Here is an 18,867-nt window from a genome sequence, read left to right on the forward strand (position 1 = left end):
GGGGAAAACGAGCCGGCTGAACTGGCATGAACACACGATGCACGCGACAAACCCGAAATTCGCGTGTTTTTCTTTTCTTACCCACGCGGGAAACTGTTCCTGAACGGGCGGATTTTGTGCCAGGAGCAAAGCACGACGGCCGGTGCGTGCGGAGTGGTGACTGGTGAGCAGTACAGATGAGTCCTGCCCGGCCTCTTTTTCTTCTTCTTTTGCGTGCGCTCGTGCAGAGAACCTAGCAAAGAAGAGGGCAGCCAAACATTTTGATGTGAAATTGTTGGCAGTGCCGCATTTTGTTTATCACCCAAACAAAAGAATGACGCAGGTTAAAGCATTGCCATTGAACCAAACAAAACATTGTCATGTTATCCGTGAGCAAGTTTTTTTTTCCATGGGCAAGCCAAAGTGCAAGCGTATATAACAAACCTCCAATCCAAAGACGGAAAAAGGAAAAACAGGCTGCGCTTAACAAAGCCTATGCCCACAACACATGGCGAGCAAGAAAGATATATATGCTGTATTTGCTCTGTTAGTTAGTAATTTTTAATTCCGTAAAAAGCAAATTAAATAAATGGAAAACATAAATTAATATAATTTGTATTTTCCTCTTTGGTCCAAAAAAATCTATTTTCTATACGCTGGTTACATAAGGTTCTCTTTTGAATGGCTACCCTTGATAAATGGTAATATTAGAATAAAAAAACTACACACAGTGGGTATAGCTGAATGGTAAATATACTATTCGTTCCATTAATAAATAAGTTTGAAGTCGGAATCCTTAATTCTTTTTATACCCTTATTCATATTTCAATGGAAACTTTAGTCATTATAAAGGGTTTAACTATTTTTACCTCAATATGAAATATAGCATCATCACGATGGAGGCTAGAAAAAAACAATGCTAAAAGCATCTCCAAGAGATTTTCTAAAATGTATTATCTAAATCATCATTTGAAGGTCCATTTTAGTAAAGATCACCCTCCAATAGCTTTTCTATATCTCGTGCTCGGTCGTCCTTCATATTTAGCTAGCGAGAAATCTAGAATAGAGTATGTCTATATTTGTATATCCAATTGAAGAGTCTGTTGGATGGTAGTTTTTTCCGTTAAAATCTATATTCTTTATATTAGTAAAGATATTATAGAGAATCTATTTGAGATGCTCTAATGCTTATGAGAAGTCGTGTCCGGGTCGTGTAGCCAACTAACCATGCAGATATGCATTAGTGTGCATGCATGCACCTAAGGCCGTCTCCAAACACCTCTCCTATCATATTTCTACTCAAAACTCTAGTCTGTAAATAGTGTTAAACAATGTCATCTACAGTTCGCGTCCCCTATTCTACGCAATCCACCGAAGACAAGCTAAGGTTGTCTTCAGTGGATCGTGTACAATAGGGGACGCGACACTGTGGATGACAATGTTTGCAGAGTGAAGTTTGAAATAGGGGACGAAATAGATGATCTGCTGGAGATGATCTAAGCAAGCTACGAAATACTCTTTTTGAAAATTTATCTAGGGCAAAGGGAATAGGCAGGGAATCAATAAGAACATGCCCGTCATGCCCACACATGAAACATGGCCGCACTGGTGGAGGCCGCCTTGGGTCCGAGGCTAGAGCGACGAGCGAGGAGCTCGAGGATGAGACCATGGTGGTGCACATCAGGGTCTAGAGCCTAGTCACGATGTGCGGCCTGTCCAAGCAGAACTGTCCACACGCGGTGGCGGCAGGTCGGCGCTGGCAGTGGGTCCGCGGGCATCGACGTCAGGCGCGGATGGCGGGGATGGGGTGGCATTGGGAGCCGTCGAGGGAGTGGCGGGGTGCGTGAGGGCCCGAGTGGGGACGTGGGTGAGGGGTGGGATGATCTGGCCGTTCTTGTGTGTGAGAGTGAGAAAAAGAATGAGATAGAACAGATCTAGACGGTTCATTGTGATGAAGGACTTTTTGTGTATACAAGACGGGGGACACGAAGAAAATACATCTCAGCGGGGCTAATTTGGTGGATGGATCTAGATTAATTTAAACCGGTAGTTTATGTAGGATATAGATATAGATAATCTTTGAGGACCGTGATTTGCAATAGTTTTCACTCCAAAACCAGCATTGCAAACAGCCCCTGGTATGGCACAACCCGTCAATCCGAGTGAAAGCAAAAAAAAAAAACTACGATAACAAGTTTTGGTCCGTGTCCGCTAAAGTACCTATAACACGACAAAAGTCCAGACGCGATATGGTGAAAGCCAGTAGCCCACTAGCCCAGCACAATGCGGCCACGCCGTGCGCGCGAACATTTCGTTTGCAAAGGAGATAGAGAGAAATGACGGATTAGCCACCCACGGCGGCGCACTTATCCGCGGTGCTCACAAACGGCTTGGAAGTCCCTGCGCCGCACGGTGGTAGCCTCCTGGGCTGCTGCCGCCGCCGCTTGCTTCGCTTGGGTGGGCGAGGGTCGACGAGCGTGCCGCCGCCGCATCGCAAGTCGCAACCACGAGGCCGCGGCCACCTCGGACGTTCAGCTTGCGCTCAACGTCAACGAGATACCCGTGGAATCTGCGGTCCCGCGCGCGCGGCCCGATGCGACAGCAGGTCCACACCACCCGTCCCCCACGTCCCCACCAGCGATTTGCGTGCGGATCACACGCGTAGCGACAGACTCCCACGCCTCGACTGTGGACAGCGCCACTGCTGGGACAGGCTCGTCATTTCGCCCGGCGCCACGCCACTTCGTAAAGGACACCCTTGATAAACCCTACGGCTAAACCAGCCAGCCCACCAACCAGCCCCGTCCGGAGGGACAGACAGCGAGCGAGCGAGCGAGCACGCCCGCGGCCCGCACTGCCAAGTGCCACTGCCCCCAGCAACCCCCGCCACCTTAGCGCCCGACGGCATGTCTCTCGCCTCCTCCCACCACCTGCGGCCGTCGCCGGCGGGCCCGGCGCGGCGCCCGGGCTGCCCCGCGCCGCGCGTGGCGCTCTGCCGGCCACCCGGTGCCTCGCCCCCGTACCGCGGCCGCTGCTGCACCATCGTGGCGGCGGCGGCGCCTGCCGCGGGCGCCGGCGGAGAGGCAGCCTCGGCCCCCGCCGCCGCTGTGCCGGCGGTCGCCCCCGGTGCCGCCGCCAGGGACAAGTAAGCGCTCCCCTCCCCTTGCCCGCCGAACTTCCGCCTCTTCGTTTTCTTAATTAAATCTCTTCGCGGCGCGCGGGACTCGTGTTGTTTGTGCGCGCGCCGCCCTTTCTGTTTCTGTTTCTGTTTTCTTCTTCTGGTGAGGCTGGGTCGGGTCTCTGAGTGGCGCCAAATGCAGGGTGCGGCGCCACACGATTTCGGTGTTCGTCGGGGACGAGAGCGGCATGATCAACCGGATCGCCGGGGTGTTCGCCAGGAGAGGCTACAACATCGAGTCGCTCGCCGTGGGGCTCAACAAGGACAAGGCCCTCTTCACCATTGTCGTCTCCGGGACCGACATGGTGCTCAACCAAGTCATTGAGCAGCTCAATAAGCTCGTCAACGTTCATAGTGTGAGTACGCCTTCTCAAAATTTGGCCGAGTCACGCGAATCCGTACTTCATTTTGATGCCCCCGGTGACGATTCACTAGTACAGTGAGATTTTGTTCCATGAGTTTAGCTCGCCCGAATCTTCTGTCCCTTTTATTCTGTTATAGGATCATTTCCACTTTCGTGTAACCTTTTGTATGGCTAGATAGAATATGCACAACTTTTTTTTCCCTTTCCTGAATTGGTCACAGTCATCTTCAAGATATTCTTTTCCCTCCCCCCACTAGGATCATTGCCTGACAGTCATGTCAATGTCAGGGACATGCTCCTTTGTAGGGGATACCTGTACATCATTATTATATGCGCTATATTCTGCCAAGCTAATGCACTTTCTGTTTGTGTACGATGCGCCATGTATCGGCCTCGAAGTAGAGTTATTTCTGAACTTTCTTGGTACTTGCCATTTGCAAATGTTGATTTTTTAGGGAAAATATTTATCGTTTTTTTCTGAAAATACTAGCAGATATTACATTACTTTCAATGATTTGTTAAATGTGCTTCTGAATTCTTTGCCAGAAAAAACTTCATGGATAATCATTCCTTCGCTGTTTGTCTCAATTGCCATGTAGATGGTTGTAAATACCATGATAGTTTCTATCAGAAACTTATTTACTACTGTTTGGTTTGGCAACCTGCCATAAGAGTAAACCAATAAATCCTTAGCTATTTATTTTGTTCGGATGGATTCAATTACAGGTTGAAGATCTATCTAAAGAACCTCAGGTTGAAAGAGAGCTGATGCTTATAAAGCTAAACGTTGAACCTGATCAGCGCCCTGAGGTGTAATGTGGTGTTGAATTAGCATCCTGTACTTAGATTCTCAATTACATGGCGGGTCTTACCACAGTGCTTCTTTCATCACTGACAGGTCATGGTTTTAGTTGACATTTTCAGAGCAAAAGTTGTTGATATATCTGAGAAAACACTTACCATAGAGGTAAAAACTCAATCTCTAACTAGTGTACATAGTTTGATTGCTATTCCTTTTTCTGTACTGAACTGTGTGTTTAATGGACATTTGACCAATGTTAGGTAGCTGGAGATCCTGGCAAAATTGCTGCAGTGCAGAGGAATCTAAGGAAATTCGGCATCAAAGAAATTTGCAGGACAGGAAAAGTAATTTCTAAATGTTCTTTTCTTGCATGGATGCATATATTGTTTCCGTAGTGCTAATTTAATGCCCTATCTTCTTAGATTGCTTTGAGACGTGAAAAGATTGGTGCAACAGCCCGTTTCTGGCGATTTTCTGCTGCTTCTTATCCAGACCTTATAGAGGCATTACCAAAAAAACCGCTTACATCTGTAAATAAGACAGTGAATGGCAGTTTTGTTCGACCATCCAATGCTGGGGTATGTAACCTTTACTTGTAAAACTTTCTATAATTTTCCTTTTCTTATCTCATGCCCTGCTCTGTTTTATAATTTTATACTTAGTTTTGGTCGAATTATGCATATAACCAATTTGAGGTGGATACGTTAAAGAAAAAGAAAACAACCCTGTGATACCGGTAATGCCTATTCACTTGAATCAGTAATGTCGATTCACTTGAACCAACTGCAGATGAACTTCTATGTTAACACTGATAATCACCGGCTGTATTTAAGTAATTACCTGCAGTGATGCAGGCATATTAGTTTGCTGAATCTAATGTGTTTGAATAATTACCTCGAGCCTTGATAGGGGTTAGCTCACCAGAGTTAATACATTGCTACAGAATGATACTACTTTCAGAAGCTATAAATGCACGGTAATGCAGAGTGAATAATCAACTGGTAACTTAATATACATAATTAATATTTGCAAATATAAAACAGTAATACTGATGGGCGAATCATTGCAGTACCATGACACCTGGTACATTCAACTTGTGTGGACTGTATGTTTTTGGAATGTATTGTTGGGTTGGGTGATACCCACCATAGTGCACAAACAAACATAAATAGTATTAACAAGCAAGCCATTGCAGTCTTAGTCATTTGCTCAATATGTAGTTTGGACTAATACTAATACCATTAATGTTTACAGCATGCTAGTTGTTCAGACTTTCATCAGATGCATTTGATACAGTATTACAGTCTGCACACTAGTCCTGGCTCGTATAACATGTAGTTTTGACTTTGGAACTGTCCAGGGTGATGTTTATCCTGTGGAATCTTACGAGAGCTCAGCTAACCAAGTACTTGATGCTCACTGGGGTGTTCTGGATGATGATGATGTAAGTATAGAGATTTCCATCTTGTGATTGGCATTTAGTGCTACATGGACTATATTGATGATTTGCTCGATTCTGTGCATAATTGCATCCTTAATCTAATTATAATGTGACTGGAGTGTGTTCTCATTTACACTTCCATTATGTTTGCATGTGTCAATCTGTAGGCAAAGCCTACATAGATTTAAAAAATGGTAATAATGCTTAACCTGCATGTTTATGAATACTGTTGTTATCTTGCAGCTGCTAATCCAGTATTGATTTTGTGTGGTACAGGCAACTGGACTTTGCTCGCATACCCTCTCCATCCTTGTGAATGATTGTCCTGGTGTTCTCAACATTGTAACAGGAGTCTTTGCTCGCAGGGGCTACAATATACAGGTTTTCTTTTTTTTTCGAAAAAGCTCTTCTTGTTGAATATAGTAGCAGGTTAATTATTAACAAGTGGGTACTTGTCAGAGCCTTGCTGTTGGCTCAGCTGAGAAGGAAGGCATTTCACGTATTACAACAGTTGTTCCTGGTACTGTTGAATCCATTGGGAAGTTAGTTCAGCAGCTTTACAAGCTTATTGATGTGCATGAAGTAAGCTGCATGTAACTTCTATCGAAATCATTTGTGGTTGCAAATTTATTATGCTAACAAAAAACATGCGATCTTCCCTCAGGTTCATGACATTACCCACTCACCTTTTGCTGAAAGGGAGCTGATGCTTATTAAGGTTTCTGTAAACACTGCTGCTCGGAGGGAAATTCTAGATATTGCTGAAATCTTCCGAGCAAAACCTATTGACGTTTCTGACCATACAGTAACCCTTCAGGTTCGCTTCCTAACAATGTGTGTTTCTTCCAATACTTCCGTCAGTGCCTTTGCCAGTACTGATCATACTAGATCCGGTGTTAGAAAAGGCATTGTACACACTGCACAGCTACAAATTAGATTACGTTGCTTTTATTGTTTTTTTTTTCCTGATGGATAGTACTACTACCACTTGTGGTAACAATAACAACATCGTACCCATATAGAAACGCTGAATGTTTGACGGCAGCACTATGTTTTCATGCTGCTTTATCTAACTGCTCCAAGCGATTAGCTATTGCAAAACTCTTGCATAATGGATCCCTTATTGATGATTGCAGCTTACTGGAGATCTTGACAAGATGGTTGCACTACAAAGGTTATTAGAGCCATATGGCATCTGCGAGGTATGTTTCTTATCACTCCACATGAACTTAACTAAAGTGTGAAAATGCAGTTTGGGTCCTTTGGGATGAATGAACAGTCACTCCTTTTTATCTGACCCTAGGTGTTGTTTTGTGTGTTCTGTACACGGTCCTCACCATTGTTTTGCACACATGACAGGTCGCCAGAACTGGACGAGTGGCACTGGTCCGTGAATCGAAGGTCGACTCCAAGTACCTCCGCGGTTACTCTCTTCCATTGTAGCCTGGCATTTGTGATTGGTGGTGGACCCGATAAAGAGCTTGGTTTGTTGTTATAGATCAGACCATCTCGCGCTGGGATGTGTTGTGCAATTACAGGACTTGTTTCTTTCATGTTGTGAACTCCCTGGCCTGCGAGTTCAATAATGCCCCTTTTTAATGCGCGTTGAGGTTGCATATGTATCCCATCGACTGTCCGAATAAGATGCATAGCATAACTGTTTACTTCAGCGAAGAGAGATTCGAAATCAGCTTGCCTTCGTTTTGTAGTAAAGTTCGCTATTCCTCATCGACACCGTAGGTAATGATCACCCGCTCTAATATAACCAATTGATTTTTAGCAAGAGACTCCTATTTCTTATCCTCACGCAGGTTTACTTGCCACAAATCACTTTTATAATAAAAATCATAAGTGTTAGCCTTTGGTTGTGATTGTGCAACGGTCATTCATGGTTATTTTTAATGAAAAATGTCAATCAGCATGCCCATTGATTTTGAAAGCATCTCCAACAATGTCTCAAACAGTCAAACTGGCGTCTCAAGTTGAAATATAGGGCTCTACACATGACTACTCCAACATTGCTTCATTTTATAAAATTTGGTCAAAAAATTATATGGCACCATCTTAATTGCCTCAAATATATTATATCGCAGTGAGCGTCACTAATCTAGATTTGGGGTTTTTGAGCAGAATATTTTATTTGTGCCCTAAATCCAACAAAATATACTAATTTTTAAATTATAAATCATTTTTATAGGTTATGTTGTTGGAGATGCTCTTAGTAAAAGACCCATATTTCTTACCCGACAAATATTTACTTGTCATATATCACATTTTTAGATTTTAAATGAAGATTATTTTAAAATGAAAAAATTATAAGAGTTAACGTCTCGTATTGAAAAAAATGTATGTCCATGCTCGTTCTCGACAAAAAAGTTGTCGTATAAATATCGATCTTTAGTGAGAGACTCTTATTTTTTACCCCACACTTGTTTGTCTATCAAATTATATTCTTGAAATATTTAATGGAGACCATTATTTCATGAAAAAAACTATAAGTGTTAATATTGCCAAAAACGAACGACCATGGCACATTTAGGCAAAAATACCAGTCATATGCCCTTTGATCTTCTGAAAGAGGCTCATATTCCTTACTGCACAAATATTTCCTTACCATAAATCGGTTTATTGGAATTTCGGTGGAAACAATTTTTTTCTGAAAAATCACGAGTTAGCCTTTGGTATTGCAAAAACGTTCGTTGTCGGTAAAAAATACTTGTTGTATACCCACTAATCTTTGGCAAGAGCATCATATTCCTCACCTCACACATGTTTGCTTACCATAAATCACACTATTAGATTTTTGCTACAAGCCATTTCTTTGTTACAAATATATGTGTTAACCTTTGGTATTGGCAAAAATGACCGCTCATGGCCGTTTTGACCAAAAATGTCGGTCCAATATTTATATATTTTTAGTGAGAGACTCATATTTTTTACCTCACACATGTTTGGTTGCCATAAATGACATTATTGGATTTTGTGGAGACTATTTTTTTCTTGAAAAATACATAGGTATTAGCCATTGATATTACAAAAAACTGCCCTTTATGGTCGTTTTGGCTAAGGGTTATTCTACCTTTCCATAGAGTTGTTGTGCTAAGGGTTCATAAAATTTGATTCTAGCTATGAGAAATCTACATCGAGCTGGTGGTTGTGGGAAAACTAAAGCTGATGGTTATGGGAAAACTAAAGCATGATAGATCAGTAACATGGATGATACAAATCTAGAAAATCTGAGATATGAGGTGATTCTAAATTGAAATAGAGTAATTTATAGATTATTAGGAATTCATTCTATTTTTGTAATTGTTTGGTTGAGATCTTAGATTTCTAGCAGTGAACCTGATTCATAAAACTAAACCAAACACACTCTAAGGCTACCTCAATCATTCGTCGTGGCTGTGAGTGTTGAAACATCTGGATGCATGATGTCGGTGTTGCGGAAAATATGATTCATTCTAGCAGATCGTGAAAAATAGAGGGTACGCGGACGTGGGGGAGAGAGACGATGGCCTGTCTGTTTCAGCTTTTCCTAGCTTTTGGCACCCGAAGTTGCTGTAGCCCGCCAAACACTTAGCTTTTCAGTCGAATTATATGAGGATTACTTTAGTTAAAACGTCAAAAATTATATCTGTGAGACTGTGATGGTATACCGTATACAGGAGCTGCTGGACAAACCAACAAAGCTTAAAACTGCTAAAGTCTGACGTGCACGTACCGCATGGGCCATGGGGTGGTCGCTCTAAATGGGACCGGCGTCTAGTTGGCGGTTGGCCGTTGCACGAGACGGAACCAACGAGTGCGGGCCAGGCCAATGGTACTGGGCTATGGGCTTCCAAACGACTCGGATGCCCAATTTACGGGGTTGCCAGTAGCCTGCCAAGCCCATGCAATGCAGCCCAGGAGTGGAGAAGGAGGGCGTGGCACTGGTACCCGATTCCGGTTCCGGGTAGGGGAGGAAGGTAAGCGAAGAAGCATCCGGACTCTCTCGCTCGAGGGTAGGGCAGGGCAGGGCAGGGCAGGCGGCGATCCGAATCCAATCGCCGGAGGGAGGAAGCCACCGGTGGCCGCAGTGAGGGCGGCGGAGGTAGAGGCAAAGGGATGACGCGCGGGAAGCAGAAGATCGACGCGCAGCGGCGTAACGCGGAGCGAAACCAGAAATCCAAGGGGTCTCAGCTCGAGGCCCGCGCCGTCGGCCTCAAGATCGTCTGCTCCATCTGCAAGGTAAGCCGGGGCCCTTCGATCGATCTCCAGCCATCGTGTGGACCTGCTGGGTTGCCTGGGTAGTAGATCCGGCCAGCCCGCCAGATCCGTGCTTTGCCCTGCCCCTATTCAGGCGAAGGAATAGTGACTACCGCATCACATCGTACGGCACGGAGTATATCTATCTAGCGCCTCACTTTATCTGCACAAAAAAAATCGTGCCAACAGATTGAAATGTTCCTGCTGCATATATACCATAAGAATAAGATTGCCCTAACCTTCTTTAATCAGGCAGTTTGTACGTATTGGTGCCTTGGTAGTAGTGTTACCTAGGCACTGTGACTCGAAGTGGAATCTACTAGCCAGTGTAACCTTCTCCTAGCATGATTTGATCCCAGAGCTAATACTTCAGAAACAGTTCCTGCCGTGGAACGTTTTGTGGGTTCGTCTCTAAACATGGTTCAGCTGTACTCTTTTATTTGTCATCCAGTAATTTCTCTATATGATGGCGCAAAGGTTACTGTGGCATACTTACTGTCTTCTATAGTTCTATATTTTCTGCATTCGTTTCTGCTCACAAGTAAAGTTGTGGGTTCATTATGTATGTGGATGCCTTACTTTTTAGCTGGCTAGTTGCATTTGAGGAACATGTCTGCTCACCTGGCGTTGCTATTTCTATTTCCGTAGGTACAATTGGCAAATGAAAAACAGCTGACCGATCACTATGGATCAAAGCATCCAAAGGAGAAACCTCCGAGCACATCGAGCACCGAATAACCATGGCTGGTCGTGACGCAGAAATATAGATCCTGCTTGGCTGGTTTGAGGATCTTTAAGTCCGTCTGATCCATGCCTTGGACCTCAACGTCAGTTATATACTCTCTAGTGTGTTCATTTCCTCTTGTTTCAGGTATTGTGTTGTCGTGCTGCCAATGTGTCTCCAAACTGTATGTGGTCACCATGGCATTGGGATGATGCGAAAAAATTATGAGCGTATCCAATGTTTGTGTGGCTTACAAGATGGTTTGTGCCCGTGCGTTCGCTCCCTAAACGGCTTCGCCCGTGCCGCTTGAATGGTGCCGTGCTTCCGAATGAATGAAATGAAATGACGCCCCGTTTGGATCACTAGAATTGAATTCTATTCTAATAATAGTAATTTAGGCATATATCAAATTAAGCTAATTCACTTTTATACAAACGCCCCGTGAAGGAAATTGGCCGGTCGATCCCAAACAAGGAAGGCTCCTGCTCCTCTGACTCGGATGTTATGCCATTAGCCGGATGTAATTTTCTTCTTAATCCTCGAAAATCCTAGAGGTAATTTAAATTTTCAAACTAGCCTCCTTATATAAATGTCTCTTAGTTTTGTACTCCTTGCGCTCTAAATTAACTGCACGTCTCGCATAACATACTAGCCCTTATATAATATTAATGTTTACCAAATAAACATTATCATTTGAGTCGCATCTTATTTTTGTAGTAAACCTATTTAAAGATGCTTTTTTTTTTCAAATTTTAGTTAGATTTGACACACAATATTTAACTCCTCTAAATACAAGATATGTTTATTTATGTATATTTATTCGTGAGACAGAGGAACTACTTCGAGTGTATTAAAAAAGGGTTAGGAGCCTGTGCTCTATTTCGAAAGGACGTGTATATTCACTTGTAAGTCCAACTCCAGCAACGCCGTGTATGTGGATGTGTTGTACTGTTTGAAAAGAGTAATTTTAAATAACGCCGTGTATGCGGATGTGTTGTACTGTTTGAAAAGAGTAATTTTAAATAGAGAGTGAGATAAAGAGTGAAATAAGAGTTTGTTTAAGATAGTCTAAGGACTATAGCTGGTGAATTCCCAGTTTACCACATCGCGTGGTCTCATTCTAGCCACCCAAAAATATGGATACCCGGTACATTAGAGCAACTCCAATAGTTTTCTAAAAGACTTCCTAAATCAATAATTTAGGTAGTTAACATAAAAACTATTCTCCAACAGTTCTCTAAATGAACTTTCTAAATTTAACAACTTGTCATCTAACCTCATTTTCTCTCTACATTTGGCAATCATTTAACAACTCCCTAAACAAAAATATTGACTGCATTATATAGTTTTTGTGACTTATTTTTTTATGTGGATAGATATAAAACAAAATTACAACATATATTTAGAGAACTATTGGAGAACTCACATTTTTTTACTCCAAAAGTCATTTAGCAACTTCTTAAATCTATGATTTAGAGAGCTAAAATTTACATAACTATTGGAGTTGCTCTTAGCTGCCAGCCGTGGTGACGTATAACGAATGACGACGCTCGTTTTCTTCTGGAGAGGCTTCAAAGTCTTAGATTGGGATTTTTTTTATATATGATCATCGTTGGAATACGCTCTGATCTGGCTGAATAAAGGCATAACCTCCCTGGTAACTAGAGAGACGAGAAAAAAAGGCAGGAGCAGACCGCTATTGGGCTAGGCTAAGACCGGTCCAGCAGTTACATATATGTATGGTTATTCAAAACATTGTTTTGTACTGTTCCTATAATGGAGTTTGCATACATGGATAGGTAAGTTGCTGAAATAGTCTAACAAACACTAAAACAATGGAACACACATTCCGTCCAGAAAACCAGTATGTGTTTAGTTGCAACGATAGAACGATTTTTAAATAAGATTGTTTAGTACAGAGTCATAAATTGGGACAGAACCATCTCTAGCTATTCGTCAGAATTAGACGGACAAAATAGGGCAACAGGACGTGGCTGTTCCAGCTGTTCTGTCTCCAACTGTTTCAGTTGCCCTGCAACCAAACACATAACAACGCTGAGCGCTACACGACACTAGAGAAGGGGAACAGGACGAGGTAGGAAGAATGGAAGATGCACATCAAGATGCTCTCTCGTGTTCACCAGAAAATCTGACTCTCTTCTCTGGTGGCTGGGGCAGCAGGATTGCCGGCTTGCCGCCGTGAAACCTCAATTCTGCATTGGCCTGACCAACTCTCAAGGAATTCGATCAGGTATCCCGTTCGGAATTTCAGACATCAATAGTCACCTACTAATGGCCAAAAAAGGACAATCGAGACAAACATAATAATAGATCCTTTCTCCTCTCTCTCTCTCTTTTTTCCCTTCTTAATTACCAAGCGTTTGCTTGGGGCGTGATCTCAACAGTATTTCACAATAACAAAAAAAGGGGGGAAAGGGGGGGGGGGGGGGGGGGGGGGGGAAGCAAAAAAATGCAGGTCAACAAGGCTGCTGAACTACATCGCAGTTAGTTTGGTCAAAAATGACAATCGGTAGCAGGTATTTACGCCGTGTTCGGCTGGGAGTCCCTGACCTTATCACAGTGACTGTACCATGTCAGTTGACAGAGCGTGAAGGTCAAGGTCTGCAGTTAGGGTACCAAAAGCTCGGATGCCCTGACCTTATCACCGTGGCTATACCGTGATAGAATGTGAACTCAAACGTCTGCAGTTAGGTACCAGAGGTTCGGATGCTTTTGGAGTACTTCGTACAGTCAAATGGTCCAACATCTTGCGCCTTCCGTTTAACCTGAAGTGGTTTCCAATGGAAAGTTGTTGCATTACACACTGAATGAAAGGTTCGTAAGGAAATCATTTCATCGGTTGAGCTAATTTTGTTCTTGGTAAGGAGACCTTCGCATCTACCAAACTATTCAAATAGTTTCTGAGTAATGTGAATCCAAAGTTTCTACTTTAACATTTGATTTTTTTGTTGGTAAATGTACTGCACATGCAACATCATGGCTTACTGAACAATGAAGTTCCACTCGTGTTTTGAAAAACTGTATTTCAAATTTGAAATTTTGCAAGAGCATACCGGTGACCAAGGACTCGGTTCTGGAGGTGTTTTGTCAGGAGGAGAATTTTGCACAGCACCGGTCTTTTGTTCCAAAACTTCCTGACAAGAATGTATCACACTCAGCTCAGTGAAAAAAAAGAAATTAGCAAGCTGCTAAATGTTACTACTAGTATTCTATGCTCAGCTAGTCAGTTGCTGGCAAAATACAAGACCAAATTATTGGGTACAATTAGATTTATTGATTCAGTTACTTGTTCGTAAATATTAGTGCTCATTGCCCTGGACTTGTGGAGACCATATAATGCAACATAACCCAGGAAATATGGAAAGCAAAAAATCGCTAGTACCAGGATAATGGATTAGTCGCATGCAACAAATATAAAAAAACCAAAGGCCAAAAACTGGAAAGCTGACTTGTGCTGCCTGTACTAAAGGATTGTCAAGAAATTAGCATGGCAGCAAGTTATGAAAATAAAGGGGAAAAAGAACCCGTAGACTACAATCATTCTCAAGTCACAACTCACAACAGCATGTACTTTACTATTTTTATTAGGTAGCGAGTTATGCAGACCTGCCCACAAGACTCCATGACAGCAAGCCATTCTTCTGTAAATGGTATCAAGTTCTTCAGATGATCTTTACGGATTGTATTTGCCGGTGATCTTTCCAGTGCCTTGTTCTTTCTGTAAAAGATGAGAATGAAACATTTATAAATGCACCTGTAATTTAACTGAATGTATGCAGTCAAATAACCAACAGACATACTCTATATGTGGTGTGTACTGTATAGCTGACAATCTGTTTGTGTCAAGCACCATTTTTTCTTCCATATTTGGTTCTACTAATAAAGCATGACGTCTTTCCACACAAGGTGTAGGTGCTTCCAATCTCGTAGAACAATCTGTGGTCCTATAATTGTGAATATGCCCACACCCCACATCTAACAACGGAGTTTCCTTTACAGCTATGGTACTGTTTGTTTGAAGCTCCATTTCACCTTCAGTATTTGGTTCTTTTGACAAAGCAGGTTTAGCTTCATCACACAAAGAATCATTCAAATCTGAATGACTGCCAGCTAGGGCTGGCGTTTCATCGCTTAAACTGTCACAATGTGGCAGCTGGTCTGCACATATTGTAGATACTGATTCCATCAGCATAGGACATTCAATATTCTGGCGATCAAATGAATAAAATCCTTGCAACAAATCAAGAGCTGGAGTGCAACTCCTGCCTTTCGACAAAGAAGCGCTAAGTGCAGTATCTCCAACATTAGAGTTTTCCATGTCCATCGCTGCACTGGGATCACTGACTGACTTGCCTTGACAACTAAGCTCACTAGAGGAGTGTACTTTAGAAGAAATGCAAGAGAGTGACAATTTACTCTCTACAATAGGTTTAGTTGAGGAATAACTGGCTTCAAGCGAGAAAGAATCCTCAACAGGTCGAATGGTTGAGGAACAAATAGCTTCAGGAGCGTAGAAATTATCAAGAGGTTCAATCTCTTTGATATCATCCATTCCTTCTACAAGCAATGTCTCACTATTTCCAGCGTCATCTTTCTTTTCTAAATTCATTGGTTGTGTAGTATCAGTAGCTCCAGTTCCTGCCAATAAGAAATCAGCCTTTGGCATTGCTTGATTATTTACATTTCCAGATTTTTCTAAGTATGTAATGATAACTTTTGACGATGATTCATTTTCTGGAACCACCAAAGATTTGAGATGGCCCTCTCTAGTCACAGGTAGCACAAGATTGGAAGCAACAGTGCCATTGGTTGACAGCTGCTTTGCTAGGTGGAGTCTGCTTTCCTCAGACTGCCTGTATCTGGGAGGTCTATCAAGCGCTGAAGTATTTGAAGAGAAACACCTCCCCACGTTTCTTTTAGCAGCATCACCATGTGGCACATGCGCTTTTTCCTGAACGGATCAGTCAATCAATCATATTCTCACGAATGAGCCCTCACAGGAAATATATAAAACAAAACATGTGTCACAAGTATAAAACCAACAGACTGCAAAGTCACACAATAAGATATTACGAAGCAAAAATACACCAAGAATAGTGCAAGTTGTGCAACAGTGAGCATGATGGACCACAAGGCGCATGGATTTATATATATTGATCGTCCAAGGACTCTCCTTATAGTCATACAAGATTACAACATATCAACAGATTCATATGAACTAATGAAAGAATCCCAACAACTATATCTGGAGAGTGGAGAGAGTGGAAAGGAAAACAATCTTAGGTACCTAATAGACCAATATACAATATGTTGACTAATACGAAACAGTTTTTCAGGTAACTTCCATATCATATTATGTGCTTGCACAATTAATCAACTATGTGTAACTATGTAACATTCAATAATTAAATCTTCCACATGTATCAGCCTCATATTTCCCCATACATTTGATAAGAACTTAGCCAAGAATCACGCATTTGTTTATTTCTCAAAAATTGCTGCCAAGCCAGTATATTGTTGAGAAAATAGGAAATGCACCAATGCATTACACCACAACGAATAAGGCGATGTTCTAAAATGGAAGGACATAATAGTCTACCTGAGTGAAAAAACCAAGTGAAGGTGAAGGCAATCGAAGTGCTGATGGCTTAGCAAGTTTTGACACAGTGCTATCAAAGGGGGTGGATGGGCTAATTTGTGGGTGTGCTGGGTTTTTTTTGCATTTCACAGTGGCTTCTTCATGTATGGCAGTAACAGCAGGCACCTACAAAAGAAAAGTCTGTTTAGGAACACTATTATTAGATATTAACAAAAGATGCAGGCAGATTGGACAAGAGGGGATGCAGACCATATCAGTTATGATGAATTGAATATATAACTCACCACAGCCTTCTCTATGCTAGGTCCAGAAGATACAGGATTGATCTTCAATCTAGCAGGGAATCCAGTTACTCTGTGAACTAGTTCAGCTTTAACTGAAAAAAATAGCAGTATACTGCATCAGATAGCTAGTAACAACACATTAGTGCTAAGAGGCAAGTCAAATAAACATGCTTTATCACTGGGAAATCCTGCATGGTACAGTAAAATAGAATGCCAGACTTTGCCAAAAAGGCAAAAAGTCGGTTTCTTTAGAGCATATACAAAGATTACCTGGAGCTATTTTTTTGTGTGATTCCAAATTGTTTGTCACAGATGAAGTACTTCTTGGGACCTTAGGAAGAGAAGGTCGTAATTGTTTTGGTATTCTTGACATCTGAGATGTAGAAGCAGATGAGTTTTGTACTTTCTTCTGTGTATATCTAAGTCAAGGCTAACAGCGTATGTAGTAATGAATGAATACTTAAACTTGTGAAAACATATGGACAACAAAGTCAGCCCTACTGTTATCAAGGGAAAAAACTTTAAGGCCTGCTCAATCCTGCCTAAAACTTCATTAGGATATATAGATCCAGCTGGTACTCTTGGTGTACATATTTGGATGATTCTTGCAGAGCTTCTGTTTTGTGTTCCCTGCAATTGGTTGGTCAGAAAACAGTAATGTTATTGGATGATTGTAAGTGCTACAACCACAAGAAGTAAATATTGTCTTTAAAAAACAAGTAATGTGTTGAGTGATGAACTGACAGCAGATTCTTTCTGATTGTCCCCCTGAGGAGTTTTTGCTGAAGAAAACAATTTCCTTCCCTGGCTTTCTGCCCTGTGATATCTTGCAGGCAATTTTCCATGTGAATTCCCTGCGGCTTCCTTCCGTACATATGTGTTACCATATCTCCCTGACTGACAGGATGGGGACATTATACTACTGACCCCTGATCCAGGGCTCCTATTTGCCATCGGTTGGGAGCCAGTAAGCACAGAAAGCTCCGAGTTATCCAAAACACCTACAAAGTTCTTTGATGTTACTATTAAACCTGATCCAGGACAAACCAAAGCGTAGAGTTGACAAAGAAGAAGCATACCTTCTTCAGTTAAAAAAGCAGGATTCCAGGCAATGCTTTTCCTCAAGTTGAAACCTGCAAGCTTCTTCTTCCGCCTTGTAGTGGCAGGCCCTTCTTTAGGCAAGGTTGCAAAATCCAAGGGAGCTTCTCCATCTTGAGATATATTCTCTTTGTTGCCTGTGTTTATGCATGGTAATGATGGATATATATTTCAGATTAGGATGATATCCCTGAGTTCATGGTGTGAAGTGGGCATAACCCGTTGAACTAAACTTTGTAAGTTAGCAAGTATGGGCCTGTGGGAGCAGGAGAGCTCTGCATCTAAAAGTATGCCAAACCGTGTTTTTCGCACAATACAGATTAACAGTGGCAGGGAAGCACACTGGCACAGACCTAAACAAGGTCTCCACCCATTGGACTGGATTGGACACTGACGCAGAACTCAAGCGCCAGGTATTTTGTGAATCCCAGCGAGTAAACCAGAGACCACAAGCCACTAGACCCAAAGAAATTAAGCGACATCCATGCAAAGAAACGAAACAACTACTGGGGCCGGAGCAGGAAAACCCTAACAAAATTGGGGTACATAAGCGAAGACGGAGAGATTGGTGGACAAAGAGCGCCTCACCGGATCTGGCAGGCACAGAGGGAATGCGGCGCGGCGACGCCATGCGCGTATCTCAGGTATCAGGTCCCGTTTGACGGTTTGAGATTTTGGGATCCGGAGGACGGAGGAGGTAGAGGAGACAGTGGGCCCCAAGAGGCCACGATAGTTTGGTTTGAATCGTTTGAAACGGAAACGCGAGGCAACGGTAGCTGCGGCCTGCGTGGTTTTTTTTTTCTCTCTCTCGCTCATCACGTGACGTTTGGATCATTGGATTTGGATGCCATAAAGATTTGGGAATTTGAAAAACTAGATACCCTGTCCGTTGCTGGTGGACATTTGATCAAAATTATAAAAAAAACTATAACATCAAATATGTATATTATAAAAATATGATTAATAAAAAATCTAATGATATTTAGTTGGTATTATAAATTTGGTCAAGTTTAATTTATTTAAATTCTATAAAAAGTTAAAATAATTTATAGCTTGGGGTGTTCATTGTATATACCAGATGTGTTAGTATCCATAGAAGGTTATGGAGACATCTTTCAAGAATTATGGTAGA

General features: G+C 42.2%; 3 protein-coding genes across 5 annotated transcripts; 2 read left to right on the plus strand and 1 right to left on the minus strand.

The window, feature by feature from the left end:
* The first annotated feature begins 2,341 nt into the window (after positions 1 to 2,341).
* LOC100381801 (Acetolactate synthase small subunit 1 chloroplastic) lies at positions 2,342 to 7,454 on the plus strand. 2 transcript variants are annotated; one of them, XM_008645736.3, is made up of 12 exons: positions 2,342 to 3,124; positions 3,300 to 3,513; positions 4,248 to 4,331; positions 4,420 to 4,488; positions 4,584 to 4,667; positions 4,746 to 4,901; positions 5,684 to 5,767; positions 6,041 to 6,145; positions 6,224 to 6,346; positions 6,429 to 6,581; positions 6,901 to 6,966; positions 7,124 to 7,454. In XM_008645736.3, the coding sequence occupies exons 1-12, from the start codon at positions 2,886 to 2,888 to the stop codon at positions 7,205 to 7,207; spliced, it is 1,461 nt and encodes a 486-aa protein (XP_008643958.1). In that variant the 5' UTR covers positions 2,342 to 2,885; the 3' UTR covers positions 7,208 to 7,454. The 2 variants fall into 2 exon arrangements, with proteins under 2 accessions (XP_008643958.1, NP_001168069.1); NM_001174598.1 differs by lacking the exon at positions 2,342 to 3,124 and having other exon boundaries at positions 3,441 to 3,513; positions 7,124 to 7,315.
* Positions 7,455 to 9,706: 2,252 nt separating this feature from the next.
* LOC100276463 (uncharacterized) lies at positions 9,707 to 10,991 on the plus strand. The gene is made up of 2 exons (NM_001363959.1): positions 9,707 to 9,991; positions 10,658 to 10,991. The coding sequence occupies exons 1-2, from the start codon at positions 9,869 to 9,871 to the stop codon at positions 10,745 to 10,747; spliced, it is 213 nt and encodes a 70-aa protein (NP_001350888.1). The 5' UTR covers positions 9,707 to 9,868; the 3' UTR covers positions 10,748 to 10,991.
* Positions 10,992 to 12,585: 1,594 nt separating this feature from the next.
* LOC103627399 (Retrovirus-related Pol polyprotein from transposon TNT 1-94) lies at positions 12,586 to 18,498 on the minus strand. 2 transcript variants are annotated; one of them, XM_008647688.4, is made up of 11 exons: positions 18,324 to 18,498; positions 17,717 to 17,872; positions 17,382 to 17,638; positions 17,139 to 17,267; positions 16,908 to 17,010; positions 16,638 to 16,729; positions 16,354 to 16,518; positions 14,555 to 15,705; positions 14,361 to 14,472; positions 13,808 to 13,888; positions 12,586 to 13,519 (listed from the first exon to the last, which is right to left on the minus strand). In XM_008647688.4, the coding sequence occupies exons 1-11, from the start codon at positions 18,364 to 18,366 to the stop codon at positions 13,442 to 13,444; spliced, it is 2,367 nt and encodes a 788-aa protein (XP_008645910.1). In that variant the 5' UTR covers positions 18,367 to 18,498; the 3' UTR covers positions 12,586 to 13,441. The 2 variants fall into 2 exon arrangements, with proteins under 2 accessions (XP_008645910.1, XP_008645911.1); XM_008647689.4 differs by having other exon boundaries at positions 12,617 to 13,519; positions 16,908 to 17,050; positions 17,200 to 17,267.
* Between the last annotated feature and the right edge of the window lie 369 nt (positions 18,499 to 18,867).

This window comes from Zea mays, chromosome 5 (genome assembly GCF_902167145.1).
Source record: "Zea mays cultivar B73 chromosome 5, Zm-B73-REFERENCE-NAM-5.0, whole genome shotgun sequence".
Classification (NCBI taxonomy): Eukaryota; Viridiplantae; Streptophyta; class Magnoliopsida; order Poales; family Poaceae; genus Zea; species Zea mays.